Here is a 17,969-nt window from a genome sequence, read left to right on the forward strand (position 1 = left end):
TACCGATAATAGTTTATCACAACTAGAAATTAACAATTTCTTAAATGTCAACAAATATCTAGTTACTGCTCACATATTTCTTCATTTTTAATAGTAATATTTTATAAAGTTGTTTGTATGAGGTTCCAGAAAAGACATTGATCTACATATTATGTCTTTGCAGAAGTCTCATTCTTTCTGTCTTGTTTTCCCCTTTTCCCTGATTCCCATTTTTCTTGAAGAAACCAGGTCATTTTGTTTTCATTGCTTCTCTCACATGTTCATGTGTTATATTTTCTATAAATTGATAGTTAGATGTAGAGCTTTGATCAGATTCTGGGGCAATATAGTTTTTGGCATGGGTACTTCATAGGTGGCCTACTTTCAATAAGAAGTAAAAACAATGTCTGTTTCTCTCTCCTTTTGTGAGATTGTCAGTTACTGCTTAGATGGGCACTTAACAAATTTTTGGTCTTAACACATGCATTTCCCAGCTTTTGTTCATGTGGAATTTATCTGTTGATATATTCCACATGAATTAGAAAGGAGGAAAATTTAAATTTTTACTTATTTGTGATAACTATGGAAACCCTGTACAAATCAAAATAAATGCCATACTTTTATTAGAAATAACTTCATCTTCCAAAATAAAAAATTCATAAGATGAGGGACAATGTTTATATTTTTTTATAAATTCCCTTTATAGTCTGGATCCACAGAAGACAGCTAGACTCTTTTATCTGCCTCCCCACGCAGTCTGTTGCTTTAATTAAAGTTATGAACTTCATCTTCACAAAAATATAGAGTTTGCAGTGCAAAGGTTATTTTAGTACCCTTTTCAAGGAGTTGTAGATATTTTTCTTTATCAAAATGTGACAAATGGTAGTTTATTAGAAGTTAGTTGAGATATGAAATCTGAAACTATGTCAATAACTTTTTCATTCTGTAACATGAAGATCCATTGGTTTCTCTTGCTCTGTTTGTGTGTGTGTGTGTGTGTGGGGGGGGTGTGCGGGGACGGGTAACCAGGGATTGAACTCAGCATTGCTCAACCACTGAGCCACATCCACAGCCCTAGTTTATATTTGAGTTGCTCAGTGCCTCACTGTTACTGAGGCTGGCTTTGAACTTGTGATCCCCATGCCTTAGCCTCCCAATTATCTTGCTCTTTTACTGGATCTCTTGCCTATGCATGATTTTGTAACATTATTTGGAATATATTGGGTCACTGATATATGTGATTTATAAATGTGGAAATATTTCACTATTCAATACTAAAGAGCAACATTATTAACTGTTAGTGTTATTAGAAAAGTCTATCAATATTGAGAATCTCTCAATTTCATGGTAGCCAAACAAAGCTTGCCAAAATTCAAATTTTATTTGAAAGCTTGAATATTACCACTGCCAAAAATACTGTTGGTGATTTACCTGATATGTCAGATTTATTTCATTCATTTTCAAGAAAATGCTGCCAAAGACTTGAATGTATATAACCATAAATTTTTCTGCCTGTCATTTTGCAAAATGAAAATGATGTGCCCTGAAAAGTATGGCTAGTTCGGCTGGCAACTCAAGCAATCACATAGATGGTTCTCAAGGTCAGATGCATCCATGTGTCTCACAAGTCATTCTCATTGCATTATGTGGAATATTTTTTAAAAGTATACAAAGGTAAAGATTAATACAATTCATACTTTTTACTGCTTCATTAAGGAAATTCTTCACTGAAACTAATCCTGTCCCTTGTAATGCAATGTGGTAGAAAATACAATTACTTCTAGTAGCATAGTGCCACTCATTGATGCTAGGGCACCAGCCCTTTTTGACCATCATGGTCTTTGCAGCATTAATGCAAAGTTAACAAAGAGAAAATGAGATTGAATTTGTGATCTTCCTAAAACAGTGTTAGGGATCTTCAGCAGTCCGTATAGAAGATAAGCTGGCTGAGATCCATTCATGCATTAGGAGTTGCAAAGGAACTCTTCTTCATCAATGACTTTATTTCCTGAGGTACAGATCATATAGAAAAAAAAAAAACAGAAAACATGTTTGATTTACTTCCTTTATTGTACCAGTTTTCAAAATGATAAAGTGGTTCTGAAATGTTCTCTAAAGGTTACTGTTAACCTGAACAATCAGAGAGAGATTTTCCAAAGAATAATGGTATTTACTTGAGATAGCATGACAATGGGAACATGGTGTCATAATAAGCTATGGCAAGTGTTCTTTCGATAGCATCTTGTCTCAATTGTTGCAGTCTTAGAGAATATCAAAGATAATCTTTGTTAAAGAAATTCGTACAAATGTGTGCGCCTTACAAAGAGTGGGGTTATGGCATAGAATGTGAAGAAAAGTCCTTGAAATAGGATTTACCTCCAGACAGGCAGGCAGGAGCTCTCTCCCTTCATAACTTCTTCAGACTCTAATTTTTTCTAAGCCTGACATGAATAATTTTATGTCGGTATCAGCAACTTTCACTTGTCTAAAATAGCTTTTATCAATATCATTTCACTAGTATAAGGTTATGTAACCCAAGTTTGAAGCGCTAAGTTAACTTTGCTGACATCAGATTGGGGAAAAAAAATACTCCTAAGAACTGTCTATGTTCATTTAACAAAATACTGCACCAACAACCATTTTTACCCCCAGGAACTACTGGATTCATCTTTCCTTCTCTTCTTGAGTACATTTCAAAGCACAGAACTTTTGGAGATTGTAAGAGATGAGGTGATAAGAGTGTAAGAGTGTTTTTTAGTAGACCTCATTTTATTTTCTATCACGAATACCATCTTTTTGCTCGGCACTCTTCCTGTGAGTGACCTCTCAGTCTATGACTTCTGGAATGTGTACGCCCCCTTCCTTCTTTAAAGAAAAGAAAGGCCTGTTATAATAGCAATGAATAATCTAATGGCATCCTGCTGGTGTTCCCTACTGCTCCTTGTCGCTCCTTCTTTCAAATATGTGTTGTCACACACATGTATAATGTCTGCAGCTCAGGCATGTTAACAGACATCCCCACCCAGCCTGCCCTTAATTAATGTGCCAACCCCACGCCTCATTCCCAGCGGTGAAGAAGAGATTGCCCCTTACATCACTCAAGCCCATTATTCTCTCTTTTCCCCACGACATATGTAACTTCTTGATGTTTTTTAGCTCAGGGTTTAGGCCAAGACAAGACATATTTAGCATTTTAAGATTAATATTATATATCCTCTACATTTACAAGGCTAGACACCCTGGGGATTCACATTTAATAGATGTTAATGGAATTTAATTTTATACATGCTAGGTATGAACATCTGTCTCCTAAATAAAATAGTATAAAATCTTATGTGGCACAAAGAAAACTCCAAAACAAATTATTTTTCACTCTGTAACCTGAAATTGAGTTACTGAGCAAAGCAGAAAAGATGGTTTTTGATATTTGGAATTTAAAACCTGAATATAATTATCATTGATTAATTTCACTGAGTGTCAGGGCTAAGTTAACTTTGCACTTTGAAATCTGAAACCATGTCATATAGTGATTGTCATAGTTCTGAAACAGTACCTAAAATAAAACTCTCTCCACAACTGGTTTTCCCAGTGACTTTCATTAAGCAAGGAATCTTCCATGCAAAAAAGTCTCGCCTCAAATATATTAAGTAGTAATCAATATGATATATATTTTGAAATTTTTATCTAAAGAAAAACAATTCTTAGAAAGCATTATCACTCAAAAATATCTTGTAAAGTTAAACATACTTGACAATACATGCTAGGTAAATTAATTTGGAATTCAAGGCTGTACCTAGGATCATAAAAGCCACTTATTTTTAAAGTACATTTTTGTCTGCATGTCAAATATAATTTAATTTCAAATTTTGGCTAATGTTATCATATATAGAATTTGTATATAGTAAAGATAGAGGGCAGAACCTTTGTACCTTTGTAATCTTCACAATTCATGAACCAGCATATAAAAAACTACCAGTTATTCTGTACATATTTTAAATGCTGAAATCTGTTCAGTTACAATTAATGAAGAAAAACTCTTTTTGCTTCAGTCCCCTGTACTGAAGTGCCTATTTAATAAACATTTGATGAGTAAATAAATGATTTTGACAGTAGCAGGTGCTCACAGCAAAAATGAGGTCATGCAGTATACTGCAATGAGCCATGCAAGGGACAGAGCTGAGTTCTTGTCCCAGTTCTGTCACCCATTAGCTGTGTGATCTTAGATAAGTTACTTGACCCTCCTGGACCACTTATTTCCTTCATATAAATTTGGATGTCAGAGATAATAGCAAATAATGTTTGAGCTCTAAAAGGCTACCGTTATAAATCTTTAAATTGTTCTTTGTTGTTCTTGGCAGTTTTATTATGGACTTCATCCATATGTGTCTACAGAAAAGTAGAGTCATATTTAGACTATAGAAGTTCTGCTTTGTGCTTTCACATGTTAGCCTCTAGGAAAAAAAATATTGAGAGGTTTAATGTGCTAAGGCAGGTGGTAGAAAGGAAGAAGATTCCAGGGTTCATACAGAAGACTTGAGCAAGTGGGGGGAAGAGAAGGGAACCCTGGAAAGGAATCCTCTATAGCTCAGACTAATGAAGTCTCCAGATAGCAAGTTTCTCAAGAGGTCAAAATGAGGAGGTTTTATTTATGACAGATTAACAGATTATTAGTTCATAAAAGGTGTCCCTTCCAGAAAGAGCACCAGGATGCTTTATTTCCTAACTAGATGGTTTTCTGCACATAAATAAAGGAGAATCACTGCTGCCTGTCAGGGAGACCCTCTGACAAGACAGGGTCTTTCTTGTCTCTGTCCTGATTTACAATATGACCTTGGGCAAGTCATTCATCTTCCTCTAAACCAGTTTCCCTAATTATAAAATGGAAATAAAAATACTCACTGCCTTGGCTGAAGATTAATGAGACAAGATGAATCTCCCTAGGCTCCCAGGGGGTAAAGCTTGTGTATAAGAAGGCAAAGAACTAGTAAGAAGCACTGTTGGACTTTTCACACAACAGGGGGAATAAAAACCAGGACAATAAAATCCTCTTCCTTTAAGTTTCCCCGTCTGAAAAAGAAAGAACCCAGTGTTTCCTGCTCATTACAACACACCTGTAATTGGTGATAACTCTTGGGCAAATTAATGTTTTGGTGCCTCGATTTCTTCTCTGTAGGATATTGGATAATAATCCTACTCATTACATATGTACAGATAATACATATAGATGCCTTGCATATACTGATTTCCCCACAAATGTTTGTTTGTAACCTCTCTTAGACCAATTCAAACTAGGAAATATTTTACTTTTAAAACTCAAGTCTTTATGAGAGAGCATTGGGATGCAAAGATTAACATTATGTAAATATTGGTACTTAAATTTTTTTTTGTAGTTGTAGATGGACAGAATCCCTTTGTTTATTTTTGTGTGGTGCTAAGGATTGAACCCAGTGCTTCATACGTGTTAGGCAAGCACTCTGCCACTGAGCTATAGCCCCAGCCCAATATTTGTACTTGTAAAAGGTGGCGGGAAACTGGTAGCCATAAAACCCAGTGCTTTCTGCTTGAATAAAATGAGTTTGGAGGACTTGGACAACGCCTTAAAAATTCGCCAGTGCGGACACGAGGGGGCACTGTGCGTCTGCTTTGGCTAGGAAGAGGCGGCCACCCGCGCGGGGCTGGGAGGATTGAGAGCATCCAGCATCCCAAGGCCCTGGCGCCTAGCGCTCCACCAGCGCCACAGATCCTAACCCCGACTCAAGAAAGGGCCGCCTGGGTGATCCAGGGCTGGGAGCGCTCTCAGCCCCACAACTGTTCGCGTTCGTCTTTCCCTTCCCTCCCGAATATAAGGTTTTCTGGCAGCTGTTTTTAATATTAGATTCGCTGAGTTCCGGAGCTAGGGAATCCGGAACCAACTGCAAATGTAAGGGAACATTTTGGGCGCATCTACATCGGGCATTTTCCTCGGCATAAAGGAAAAAGCTGTCAGATTCCGTAAGGGGTCCGTGTCCAAAGATGTGCTTGAGTTCTTCCAATTTAGGGAAAGAGGAACGCCCGCCTCTCCCCGCCACACACACGCCCAAAGGCGAAACACGCAGCAGATTGGGAAACGACTCTAACATCACTACTTGTCCACTTCTCAGTGTCAGGGCGACAAGCTGGCACACCCCACGAATATGCCTTCAAAAAAAGGGTCCAAGGCAGATCCCGAATGAAAGCTTTCAGGTCTGAAGTTGAACTGCACTTGTGCTAAAAGGAGACAGTGTGGCCTCGGTCCAAGATTCTTAACTACTCTTAGTCCCCCCCAAAGAGGCGTGATACCGGGAAAGTGATCCAGGCAGGATCTGTTCCACCTGACGCTTGGGTCCCCATCTCACAAGGTTGCTCAAGCAGGATGAGGAGACTCTAGGGATTTTGCTAGTCTCTAGAGAGAAAGTGTCGCCGGCGGAGGTTGTCCTAGCGTCCCCTCTGTCACCAGAGGCATCTGGTTTATTGATTTCTTTGCGATCCTTGGGCGGACGAAGCGAGGGTCTGCTCTGATTCCCGGGCTCCCGGACCGAACACCTCGCTTGTCGGTTGAAAATCATGTCACCCAGGGCGCTCGGATAGAATAGAGGGTGGGGAGACCCGAGAAAAAGCATAGGGCAGGAGAGGGAGAGGGTAGCCAGCCGAAAGCAGAGCAGAACAGGCGGTTGCACTGACCAAGGAGAAACCACATCCATCCTAAACTTTCGGATATCTGGGAGCCTGGCAAGAATGAGCCAAGCGGGAGCAACAGCAGCCTCTCCACGCCGGCGTGCCCAGCTGTAGCAGGAGGTGCTGCACGCAGCGCGGGCTGGACGCGGGCGGTCCCCACGTCGCGCCCACCCGCCTGCCAAAGCGCCGCCGCACCGTTCCGGGCACAGAGCGAGTGACCACAGAAACAGCCAGATTGCGGGCTCCAGCCTTCACCGGAGCTCCGAGGAAGGGGGATTCAACGCGGATCGGAAAGGGAGAGAAGATACTTGATTTTGAAACCTTGCCTAGCTCTGTGTGGGTAGCAGGGTCTTGCCCTTGGGCGGCCTTGGGCAGGCAAGCTGAAGTCAGGTAGACTCCGGAAGAAGTGAGCGCAGAGACTTTCACGGGCTAAGGAAGTCGAATTTAAAAAGAAATGTGGAAAGCAATCCAGGGTGGCCACTGGAGCCCGGTAGCTTAAAAACCACCCGATCCCCACTAGGAGGACGACAGTAACTGGCACTCGCGAAGACTCGGCGCTCCCGGGCAGCCGCTGGTCTGCGCGGAGGAGCCGCCTCCCCAGCGTGGGGCGCGCGTGCAAACGCCAACCGCGGCGGGCAGAAGGCGAGATGCGGCGAGCGGCCGCCGGACTGTCCCGGCTGGGGAAACTCTGGGGCTGCGCGGCTCGGTGCTGACCCTGGGCAGGTTCGAGGGGTGTGCCCGGCCCCGCCCGCCTCCGCCCCCTCCTGCGCCCCTCCCAGTGGCGGCGGAGCATCCAGGGGCGGTGCGGAGCGCAGCGGCTCTGCTCAGCCGCCAGCTCCTGCGAGCTCCGCGGCTGCTCCGGGAATTCACTTTGCTGCTTTTAACGTGTCTCTCTCTCTCAGACCGCTTCGAATGGCTTTCGGTCTCTGGCCTGATCGTTTCCTTTAACAGGAAAACTTTACTGCGCTTTCTTTTTCCCCTTCGAGGAGAGGATTAAAAGTTCCACGAACTGGTACCGCCCGTGCCGCTTGGGCGCTGGGAAGGTGTTCGCCGGAGGGGTTCCCAGTCCCACCATGTGCACCAACATAGTTTACGAGTGGCTGAAAGCGCTGCAGCTCCCGCAGTACGCGGAATCCTTCGTGGATAACGGCTACGATGACCTGGAGGTGTGCAAGCAGATCGGAGATCCGGACCTGGACGCTATCGGGGTGCTGGCGCCCGCACACCGCCGACGCATCCTGGAGGCCGTGCGCCGGCTGCGGGAGCAGGACGCTGCCGCCGCGGGCCTCTATTTCACACTGGAGCCGCAGCCCGCGTCGCCGGGGCCTCCAGTGGACGACATGACCCCCTGCCGCCGGGGGGAGCCGTGGGGCGGCCCAGCCCAGGGTACCTGCGGAGACCCCCGCGGCCAGACGACCGCCCCCCGGAGTAGGGAGCTGGTGAGCTACCCCAAACTGAAGCTGAAGATCATGATCAGGGATAAACTCGTTCGAGATGGCATCCACCTGAGCAAGCCCCCTTACTCCCGAAAGGTAAGGAGGCGCCGCCCAGGCGGCCGGGCGGGAGGAGGGTGGGGACAGGTCCAGACTGCTTGCGCCGGGCTGGGCAGCCCATTCCAGGTGACAGTGGGGAGGGCAGGATGGTTTGGGTGTCTGGAACTCTTCTCTTTTCTGTTATCTCTTTATTCCTTCTTTCCTTGTGTCACTAGTGGTTGATAAGACAAGATGCAGCACTCGGATATTAACTCCAAACTAGCTCGGATTCTCTGCGTAGTCATTGGGTCTCATCTGTTAGGGGTTGTGGACTTGGAGTTGCTTCTGGTAGTAGGGGGATTCCCAAAGTCTCTGTGGTGCTTGGGTCTTCAGAATACCAGAAAACATGGTCAACACGGAACATTATATTCAACCTTCCTTTTCTTCTTTACTTTTCCGAGTTTTGATAAACTCCCAAAAGAAATAAATTGATGAACTCTCTTGAATAAAGAGTGGGAGGTTGGGCCCAGTTGCCCTCAGTTCTATAAAATAAATAACCCATAACCCGGCCGCTGCTGCACATTTGAGGAGTGTACCATTAACCTGAACATCCTTGGGAGGGAGTTAATGAAACACGAAACATGTGCCCATGCACTTGAGTGAGACGCCTTCTTTGAACTTAACTATCCCGTGTTTGGTAATGAGGTACTGAAGACATTGGGAAATATGGGGCCAGAGGGCGCCCTTTGGAGGTCTGCTGTGTCAACTCTTTGGCTGTTATTGATCCAGATGAGATGAAGTAGGTACAACTGTGACTTACTTCTAGAGAGTCTGAGGTGACATTTCAGTTTCAAGAGAGGATTCTGCAAGGGGGTGGGAAGGGGTGGGGAGCACCTTGGAAATGCTCACAGCTGCTCTTCCAGCAAGGCTGAAATGTGCAGTGGGCTTTGAATAATTAGGTAACAGAAGGTGCTGTTTCACCCTGGAGCTCTGCCTCTGTCTCTTGGGTTAGTCCAGTTGAGGTTTCTGCAGCTGTCCACAGAGGCCTGACTTGACAGGAAATAAACAGCATAGGTAACCAGCCTCACTAGATTGCACAGGAAAATAAACACCTCAACTTGAAAAATCAAGACTGGGATAAGCCCAGGGAGAAAATGATGGCAAGGATGCTCATCTGACAGGGACTGAAAACAGCACCCTGGTGGGGAAATGGGGATGATCTAGTGTTTTGTGGGCATCTGGGGCCCTTGAATTGCTTTATATTCTTAAGTGTTGGTTATAATGCCTGGATTTAAGAAAGTTCAAATGAAAGCTATGTAATAAGCAGATGGAAATATAGGGTTTGATATTATCCATCTATTATCTTGCAGGTAAGGGAATAACCTGCTTGAGAATATAAGTTGGTTTTTATTATTAAGAAGACAGGTCAGGAGGACAGTGGGCCTCCGTTTAAACATATGTTCCAGTTCCCTGCTCTGACAGTACTATCCATGTGTGCCAAGAGCAAGAATGGATGCAATTTGCCAAAGCAGTTAGCATTAGGTATAGAGGGATCCTGGTCAGTCGTACAGGAAGTTACTCCTGGAAGAAAGGAGGGCCAAGCCAGCTCCATGTTTGTTATTAATTGCCACCAGAATGTAGGTGGGCTTAGACTGAGAGACAGTTAAGAACCTGGGCATGTGGTGAGGGCGCAGTTCAAGTCCTGGCCACAAAGGGCAGCAGAGGGAAGGTGTGTCACTAGGGCTTGCTTAGTCTTCAGGAAAGCTGTGAGGTGACACAGCTGGAGAGGTGGGAGGCTGAGGACCTGGGTGATAGGAGTTGGCACTGTAATGTGTGTTAGTTCTGATCCTTACTAACCCAAAGACAGGCCTAAATATCAAACTTGGAAACTGTAAAGGATTTTAAGAATATGCAGTGTCTGACTGTAGGCTTTGAAACTGTGGACTCCTGCCTAGATCAGAGAGTGATAAAGCAGTGCGTTTTTATAAGTTAGATTTATGTAAGAAAATTTTCACTTGCATTGTTATGCTATTTAATTTCCACGTAAAGAATTATTTCATTCAACTTTCATATAAATACAATAATGTTTGCTAATAAAGATATGGCCTGTTCACTTTCTGTACATACTAATTCTCTTTCTTGAACTGATAGAAGGATAAAAATGGGAGCAGAAGGGTTTTCATTACCTCCTTCATAGGTGCTCCAGCTGGGGATCCCCCCCCCCCAAAAAAAATCAAAGCTGACAAACTTTCTTGTAAGAAAGAATAACTCACTTTGCCAAAAATTAAAATATAATTAAAGGACATGAAACTGCATAGAGGTGTGTAGTAGAAGATCCTGTTCATTTGGAATTTGTTGCATGTGTATTCATTGCTTCCTAAGTTGTGGATTTAAATTATTTAGGGTTTTTTTTTCCCTGATGCACCTCATTCACTCATAAGCAGTGCAGGGAATTTTTCTTTAAAATGTGATCTGCATTATAATTTTTCCAGATTCCTTGGCTCTGTCATGATCAGCATGTGTAATATTTGTTGTGTGCATTTGGAATTCTGCTTGGAAGATCGGCTCCAGCCTCCTTTATGGTCATTTGCATTGTTGATCCTTGTGGTTTTATGCTTTGGTGAGAATATTAGATGGCTTAAAAGTGGATTATATCAAGGATGATCAGAGCATTTTTCCAAGAGTCACCTGGATGGATTGTAGGATTTGCTCCAGTAACTATTCAGGTTTCTTGGTTTAGTAATCAGTGATTTAATATGGAATTAAAAAGCAAGTTTCTCCTTGTTTCCCAAAGGGAGTCTTTAGCTTTGGAAAACCAGGAGCTTTGAAAGAGCACCAGCTTTGAAATTGGAGATGAATCCCTCATCTGCTCTATAGCTAGCTTTTTTGACTGTGATGGTTGCCTTTACAAATAGAGATTTTTATACGTATATATATATATTTTTTAAACCAAGCTTATCTATGCCATGACCTCTCTAGGTTACTGTGGTTGATGGGATGCAGAAGGCCTGCCCTCAGAGATCTTGGGATTTAGCAGAGATAAAATAGATTGAGCAATAATGATGAATTGGAACAGTTGTACCCAGGTTAATTTTCAGGGACTGGTGATCAGCAAGGTCAGAGGAAAAGAGGAGGAAGTCTTGTTTAGAAGTCCTGTTTAGAAGCCACTGGAAGCTCTCAGTTTTCAAGGAGGAAGTGACTTGTCAGAACAGGTAAAGATTCTAGTATATCTTGGTGAAATAGCAACCATGCCAACAAAGGCCTTTACAATAGACAATGAGAGTGGAGACATGGGGCATGCCCCTCTCTTAAATAGAGTTTGAGAAGGTGGATCTAAAGCCACTGGAGGAAGAAGGGAGACTTTAGGTCAAGGGAAGTGTTCCGTGGGCTTGTGTTTGAGAATGAGAGAAACTGGAGCATGTCTAAGTGTTCGTGGCAGTGGTGAGAGAAAGGGAGACAATGAAGGTATGGGAGGAGTGGGAGAATTCGAGGTTAAAGGAGAACATTACTGATGTACAAATGTTAGTGGCTGTGATCAGATTTTTATAACCATGCCTAAATATAAACACTATGCAATAAAACACATAGAATTAAATACAGTTACACAGAGAAAGGCATCCTTGCCGTATACTTGTACCACAGGTTATAGGTTATGCATGGTGTTTCATTGAGTTCTATGAAGTGTAACAATGCTTGTGAAGGGGTCTGGGGTAGGCGTGAATGGTACAGGGCTTTAAAGATTCTTTCCACACTTGAAATGGTAGAGTGCAGGCCCCAGGGAGGTAGGAGGTAGAGCAGGCTTCTAGGCTTCTGGACTGAAAGTACCTCTTGCCACATCTATCAGCTGAAACTATTTGAGTTAGTATGACTTATTGAATAATGCTGGAGAAGTGTTAATCTTCATTTGTACCTTAGTGCTAAATGAACTAATTAACAAGACTCCATGGTAATAGGGCTCTCTATGGATACTCTGGAGGGACAGCCTAGAATGGAGGAATTTAGAGATGCAGAGGTAGCACGAAGGCTTCTCTGTATGGAGGAGAGAAGAAGGATTTAGAAAGAAAGGGGAAATGCCGGCAACAGACACACTTCTGTCATTTGAAGACCTGCCTAGGGTCGTGGCAGAAGTTGAAATGATAATAATATTGCTTCTCCCAAGAATTCCTTCTGCCTTCATGATATTACCAAGACAGATTGGAGACTGGCAAACTTAAGATTTTCCCAGGTCAATCAAGATCCTCAAGTGTCCTCAGCCTAGATCCTAATGGGCTGTTTTGTCTTTGGTCCCTGATTGGAGAACTGTAGGAAGAAGGGATGGGACACAGACAAGAGCTTGGGCGGTGATGGGGCTGCTGCTTTTCTCTTGCTCCTGTGGATTCTGTGTATGGAGTTTCTGTGTAAGTGGACCTGCAGACATCCTCCCGTCTGTTCATCTGTCTCTGTCCATCGACCCATTGTTCATTGATCCATACACCCATCCTCCCAAATTACCAATACTGAGCATGTGCCATGTGCTAGGTTTTTGGATTGGGATTGCAGGGAGCTAGACAGATGTGTGTTTATATGTGAAGGGCCTAACCCAGGATTTGGCCTGAAGTAGTTACATTATATCAAAGTTAAATGTTAGTTCTACAAACCTCAGAGGTTAGAGAATTTTACACTTGTGTTCCTTTCAAATGTTAACAAAAGTTCAACTTTGGTGAGAACTTGAGTAAAGGTAATGAAAGATGAAGTTAAAAGTCAAAACATGTTTATTTCTTAAGTGTTATTGGAGAAGGACTGGGAATTAAAGTGCTGGTCCTCAGTTCAAATGGCAGTCTTTAAGGATACAAATCATAATAAATTCTGGCAACGATGTAGGGGAAATGGTGCACTGAAACATTGTTGGTGGGACTGCAAATTATTACAACCACTTGGGAAAGCAGTATGGAGGATTCCTTAAAAGCCTAGGACTAGAACAACCATATGACCCAGCTATTCCCACTCCTTGGAATTTATTCAAAAGAACTAAAATCAGCAAACTCTAGTAATCCAGGTACATCAGTGCTTGTAGCAGCCTAATTCACAATTGGCAAGTTATGGAACTAGCTCAGGTGCTTGTCAACAGATGAATGAATTGAGAAAATGTGATACATACACACAATGGAGTTTTACTCAGCCATGACGAATAAAATTATGGCATTTGCTGGTAAATGGATGGAATTGAAGAACATCATGCTAAGTGAAATAAGATAGACTCAGAAGGTCAGACATCAAATGTTTTTTCTCACATACAATAGCTAGAGTAAAGTAAAGGAAAACAAAGTGTGTGTGTGTGTGTGTGTGTGTGTGTGTGTGTGGCTCTGATCTCATGAAAACAGAGGGGAGATCATTGGAATAGAGGAAGAGGATTGAGGAGAAGGGAATGGGGGAGGCAAGAGGAGAAGGAAAGAGAAAACACTTTGGATTAAAGTTGAGCCAAGTATGGCTCAACCATATATAGCATGGACTATATATGATTAGGTCATAATGAATCCTACTTTTATGCATGACTATAATACACTAATAAAAACATTTCAGAAAAAGTGCTGATCCTGCAGGACATTCATAAGAAGATGTCTATAGCAGGGCCAGGAGAAGTGTGAGGTAGGTTAGGAGCTCAGGGTGCACAGATAAAGAGGTGCTTGCTCTCCAGGTGATACTAGACATCCAGCCATTATTAACAAAATTCCTTATCATGAAATTTCAAGTATGTACAGGTATCCTCAGTGCCTCTCGAATTGCACACTAAGCATTCACCTACTCTTCCTACACCTAACTCCTACCCTCAGTAATAATGTGCTGAGAGCCATGATGATGTTGGTCTCCCAAACTCAAGCAAACATGGTTTCTGTGAGGTCTGGCAGGTCATAGGATTCATCCAGGTGAGATCAATTCTGTGCATTGAGATTACGCTTTCTGACACCACAGGGTGGTGGTTATGAGTACAGGCTCAGATCCAGACTGCAAAGTTCATATCCCAGCTCTGATCCATACTAGATCACCCTTGGCTCCTCTGTGGAAAAAAAAGGGGTCCTCACTAGTGACTACCTCATAGGGTAGTTATGGAGATTAGATGAGCTCACACTCATTAATTTACTAGATCAAAATTTGTAACACTTGCCTAGAGCTGCCCCAACATGTTCCACAAACTGGGTGTTTGAAACAACAGAAATGTGTTCTCTCACAGTTTTGGAGGCTACAAGTCCAAGATCAAGGTCTTAGCAGAACTTTTAGGGCAAAGAGCCTTGCTCTAAAATCCTAAGGACCTGCACCTAGGTTCACCTAGACAGGCCTGCCAAAGGCTACAAACAGCATCCCTGTATCTGCTACTGACACCTCAAGCACCACTAGGTCTGCTAGATCATGTGACCCAAGTGGCAAAACAGCTCCAACTGCAGCTTGGGCCTGCAGCAGAGCCTTCTGTTGTTCTGGGCCTCACTCACTCAGAACTGGCAGCTTTTTGGGTCACACAGTAAGTGGGCTGAAGTAGCACTTTCAAATGAAGATGTGGCCTCCAAATAGAGGCACATTAGACATTGTGCTTCCTTCTTGGTTGTTGTAGGAGGTCAGATGCAACAACTTTATTCTTCACTTTAGAAAGGGTCTCTTATTATGCTCCCCACCACTGGATCCCTGAAAATTCACTGAGGTGGAAGGCCCTGAGTCTATCAGGTTTATCTACCACTTTCTGACATGCAAACTGTCATACCAATAAGTCAAGGGTGGTCACTTCATCTTGCTTACTAGGTCCAAGCAGCCTAAAGTCATCATGGTAATGGAACCGTGGGAGACCCCATGGAAAGGAAAGGTGACCAAGGTCTCTGGGAACTAAATTGTGAAATACATCTGGAGAGTGGATGTACTTCTGTGGTTACACAGTGGAAGTGTACTGCTGCCCTTGCCAGCTGCAAACCAATTGCTTCTGGTAGGCTTTACTAACAGGGTTGAGAAAAGAGCATTTGCTAGGTGGATAGCCTGGCTCACGGTAAGTGCTCACTTGTGTTAGCTCCAGCTAGCCCTGTGCTGAGGTTTACCTAGACACCACAGCTCTATCTAGCATGTGATCTATATTTACTATATAAAGCATATACAGAGGAGCCCACTGAACCAAGTCTCATTCCTAATGATATGGGTGTTTGGAACTAAATCCATAGTAGAGTTTTAGTATAAGTAATGTGATGCCTAGTCATTTCTATATACCTGAGAATACAATAATGAAAATTATTTTAAAAAATAAAAACATTCTGGAAATTATAGCATTTATTGGTAAATGGATAGAGCTGGAGAATTTAAATGATAAGTGAAATAAATCAATCCCCTCAAACCAAAGGCTGAATCTTTTCTCCATATGCAGGTGCTGATTCCACAATAAGGAGGGTGCTAGGGAAGAATAGAGGTACTTTGGATTAGACAGAGGGGAATAAAGGGAGGGGAGGGGGCATGGAGGTAGGAAAGATAGTAGAATGAATCAGACATTATTACCCTATGTGCATATATGATTACATGACCAGTGTATTTCTACATCATGTACAACCCAAAGAATGAGAAGTTATATTCCATTTATGAATAATGTGTCAAAATGCATTCTACTTCATGTATAACTAATTAGAAAAAATTTTAAAAGTCAGTAAAAACAATTACAGAATTTAAATAAGCAAAATTATGTTGCAATTTTTTAAAAACAATCACTTGGAAGATAACATTGTTGCCATTACTTAGAGCATTTCTAGAACTTCATGCCCATCTACAGTGGTGGCAAGCCCTTGTCCTCAGGTAGATTTGGTTTGGGGTAAATACTTAAAGTAATTTGGAATAAAATCAGTCAATTGAGAATAATGACATTAAGTAAAATGTGAAATAGAGAATGGAATCTCACTACTCTTGTTAGGACTTACAAACTGGTTTTTGGATTTTATGATATTTATCATCTTTTCCTATTTTTAAACCTTTAAAGTGTGCATCCATGTTTGCAAATATGGAAACTCCTCCAAACGCTTTTCAGAATACAGAAGTCAGTTTCCTAGCATTTGTGAAGAACAAGACACAGGGATGGTCTTCCCCAGTAGGAAATAGCTGCAAAGTGCCTATGGTGCTGCTGGGGAAGAATCAGGTAAACTGCACAGACAGGAAAAAACTGTGATGCCCGTGGGGTGGGTTACTCAGAATTGGGAAAGTGCAAGAAGGTTCATAGGCCTTTGTATTTGCTTGTCCTGCTGTTCCTAGACAACTCTCTTCCCTACATTGTTATGTCCGGTCTTAAAGTAGTCATAGTTGAACTCATTTTTCCTTCTAGTCTCTTGACTAAAACGATGCTCAAGTCAGGGGTACAGAATTAAGGCTTCCTTCTCCTAGGAGTAGGGTACTGTCTAAGGTAGTAAGACACATGTTTTTGTCAGCTTTTTTTCCTTCTGTGACCAAAAGACCTGACAAGAACAATTTTAGAGGATTAAAAGTTTATTTGGGGGCTCACAGTTTCCGAGGTCTCAGTCCATAGATAGCTGGCTCCATTACTCTGGGCCCAAGGTGTGGCAGAACATCATGGTGGAAGAGTGTGGTGGAGGAAAGTGGCTCAGGACATGGCCACCAGAAAACAGAAAGATTCTCTCACCAAGGACAAAATATATACCAAACAGACATGACCCGGTGACCCACACATGAGCTTTTGGGGGACACCACATATCTAAATCATAACAGTCAGAAACCATGATGGGTCATAGTTTCTCAAGGTCACAACCTATGTAGGGTTAGAGCCAACAGTGAGTCCTTGGCTACAGCAAAGACTTGTTTTTACCACCAGCATTACTGAGCTGAAAGATTTTTAAGAGTTCTTTTCTAAGTTTTGTGAAATAATGCTGCTTCAGATCAACCACTGATTTGGACTTGTGGAAACCTAGGAAGAAAAGGAGGGAAATCTTTTTCTTAGTCAATATAAGAAATATTAAGGGACAGGCATGGTGACACATGCCTGTAATCCCAGCTTCTGAAGAGGCTGAGGCAGGAGGATCTCAAGATCAGAGCCAGACTGGGCAACTCAGAGAGACCCTGTCTCAAAGTAAAAAGGGGAACTGGGAGGCAGAGCACTTGCCTGTAGTACTAGAAATTAAACCCAGTACTACAGAAATAAACAATTAAGGGCCATAACTGGGGATCATGCCAAAAGGCATTAAGCATATGATCTGTCTTACATAAAGGCTAAGTGATATCTAATAGTTTAAAGATTTCATTACTGCTTCTAATTGACATAAATGGTCTAGGGCTCTCTAAAAAGCTTACTGTTACATTTCCATAAAGTTATAAATACAAACAAAATAAGACCTATTTTATTTGGAGCATGTCAGAAAGAAAGACAATTGGTACGTATTTATTTTTTTAAACTTTTAAAAAAATTTCTTACATACATGACAATAGTGGAATGCATTACAATCATAATTATGCATCCACAATTTTTGACTTAACCAAAATCATAATGACCACATGTGACAAAGTTTAAGATTTTTTTTCCCCAAGAAAGTAATAATAGAGGCATACCTATTTGACACCCAGAATATGCCACTGTTTAATACCTACCATTATTTGACAAAATTATTTTAAGTAATAGTCATGTAATATGCAGTGTTTATTATTTTCTTAATTCCTTCTTTTGTTTTTAAAAAATGAACAATTGAAAGAAGGAATTCACTTAAATTTTAAAAGGATTCAAATTTAGTAAAAATAATTTCTTCTATTGAATAGAATTTGCATTGAAATTTTTGCACTTTGCTGTTTGTATTCTGTTTTACTGTTTAAAGTTTTCAACACAAGTAA

The 17,969-nt window shown here is 42.0% G+C and overlaps 1 protein-coding gene across 3 annotated transcripts in view; it reads left to right on the plus strand.

Moving 5' to 3' along the window:
* Window positions 1-6,749: 6,749 nt before the first annotated feature.
* SAMD5 (sterile alpha motif domain containing 5) overlaps window positions 6,750-17,969 on the plus strand; it is a 50,728-nt gene continuing 39,508 nt past the window's right edge. For 2 of the 3 annotated variants that reach the window (XR_014022345.1, XM_081296609.1), the window contains exon 1: window positions 6,753-8,204. Coding sequence is in view for 2 of the 3 variants with exons in the window: in XM_081296609.1 (XP_081152735.1) it covers window positions 7,746-8,204 (459 nt within the window). In the remaining variant the exon portion in view is untranslated. Of the gene's footprint in view, window positions 8,205-17,969 lie in introns of all 3 variants that reach the window. The other variant, XM_081296610.1, reaches the window with a different exon arrangement.

Source organism: Spermophilus citellus (assembly GCF_964194105.1).
Source record: "Spermophilus citellus genome assembly, chromosome: 5".
Taxonomy (NCBI): Eukaryota; Metazoa; Chordata; class Mammalia; order Rodentia; family Sciuridae; genus Spermophilus; species Spermophilus citellus.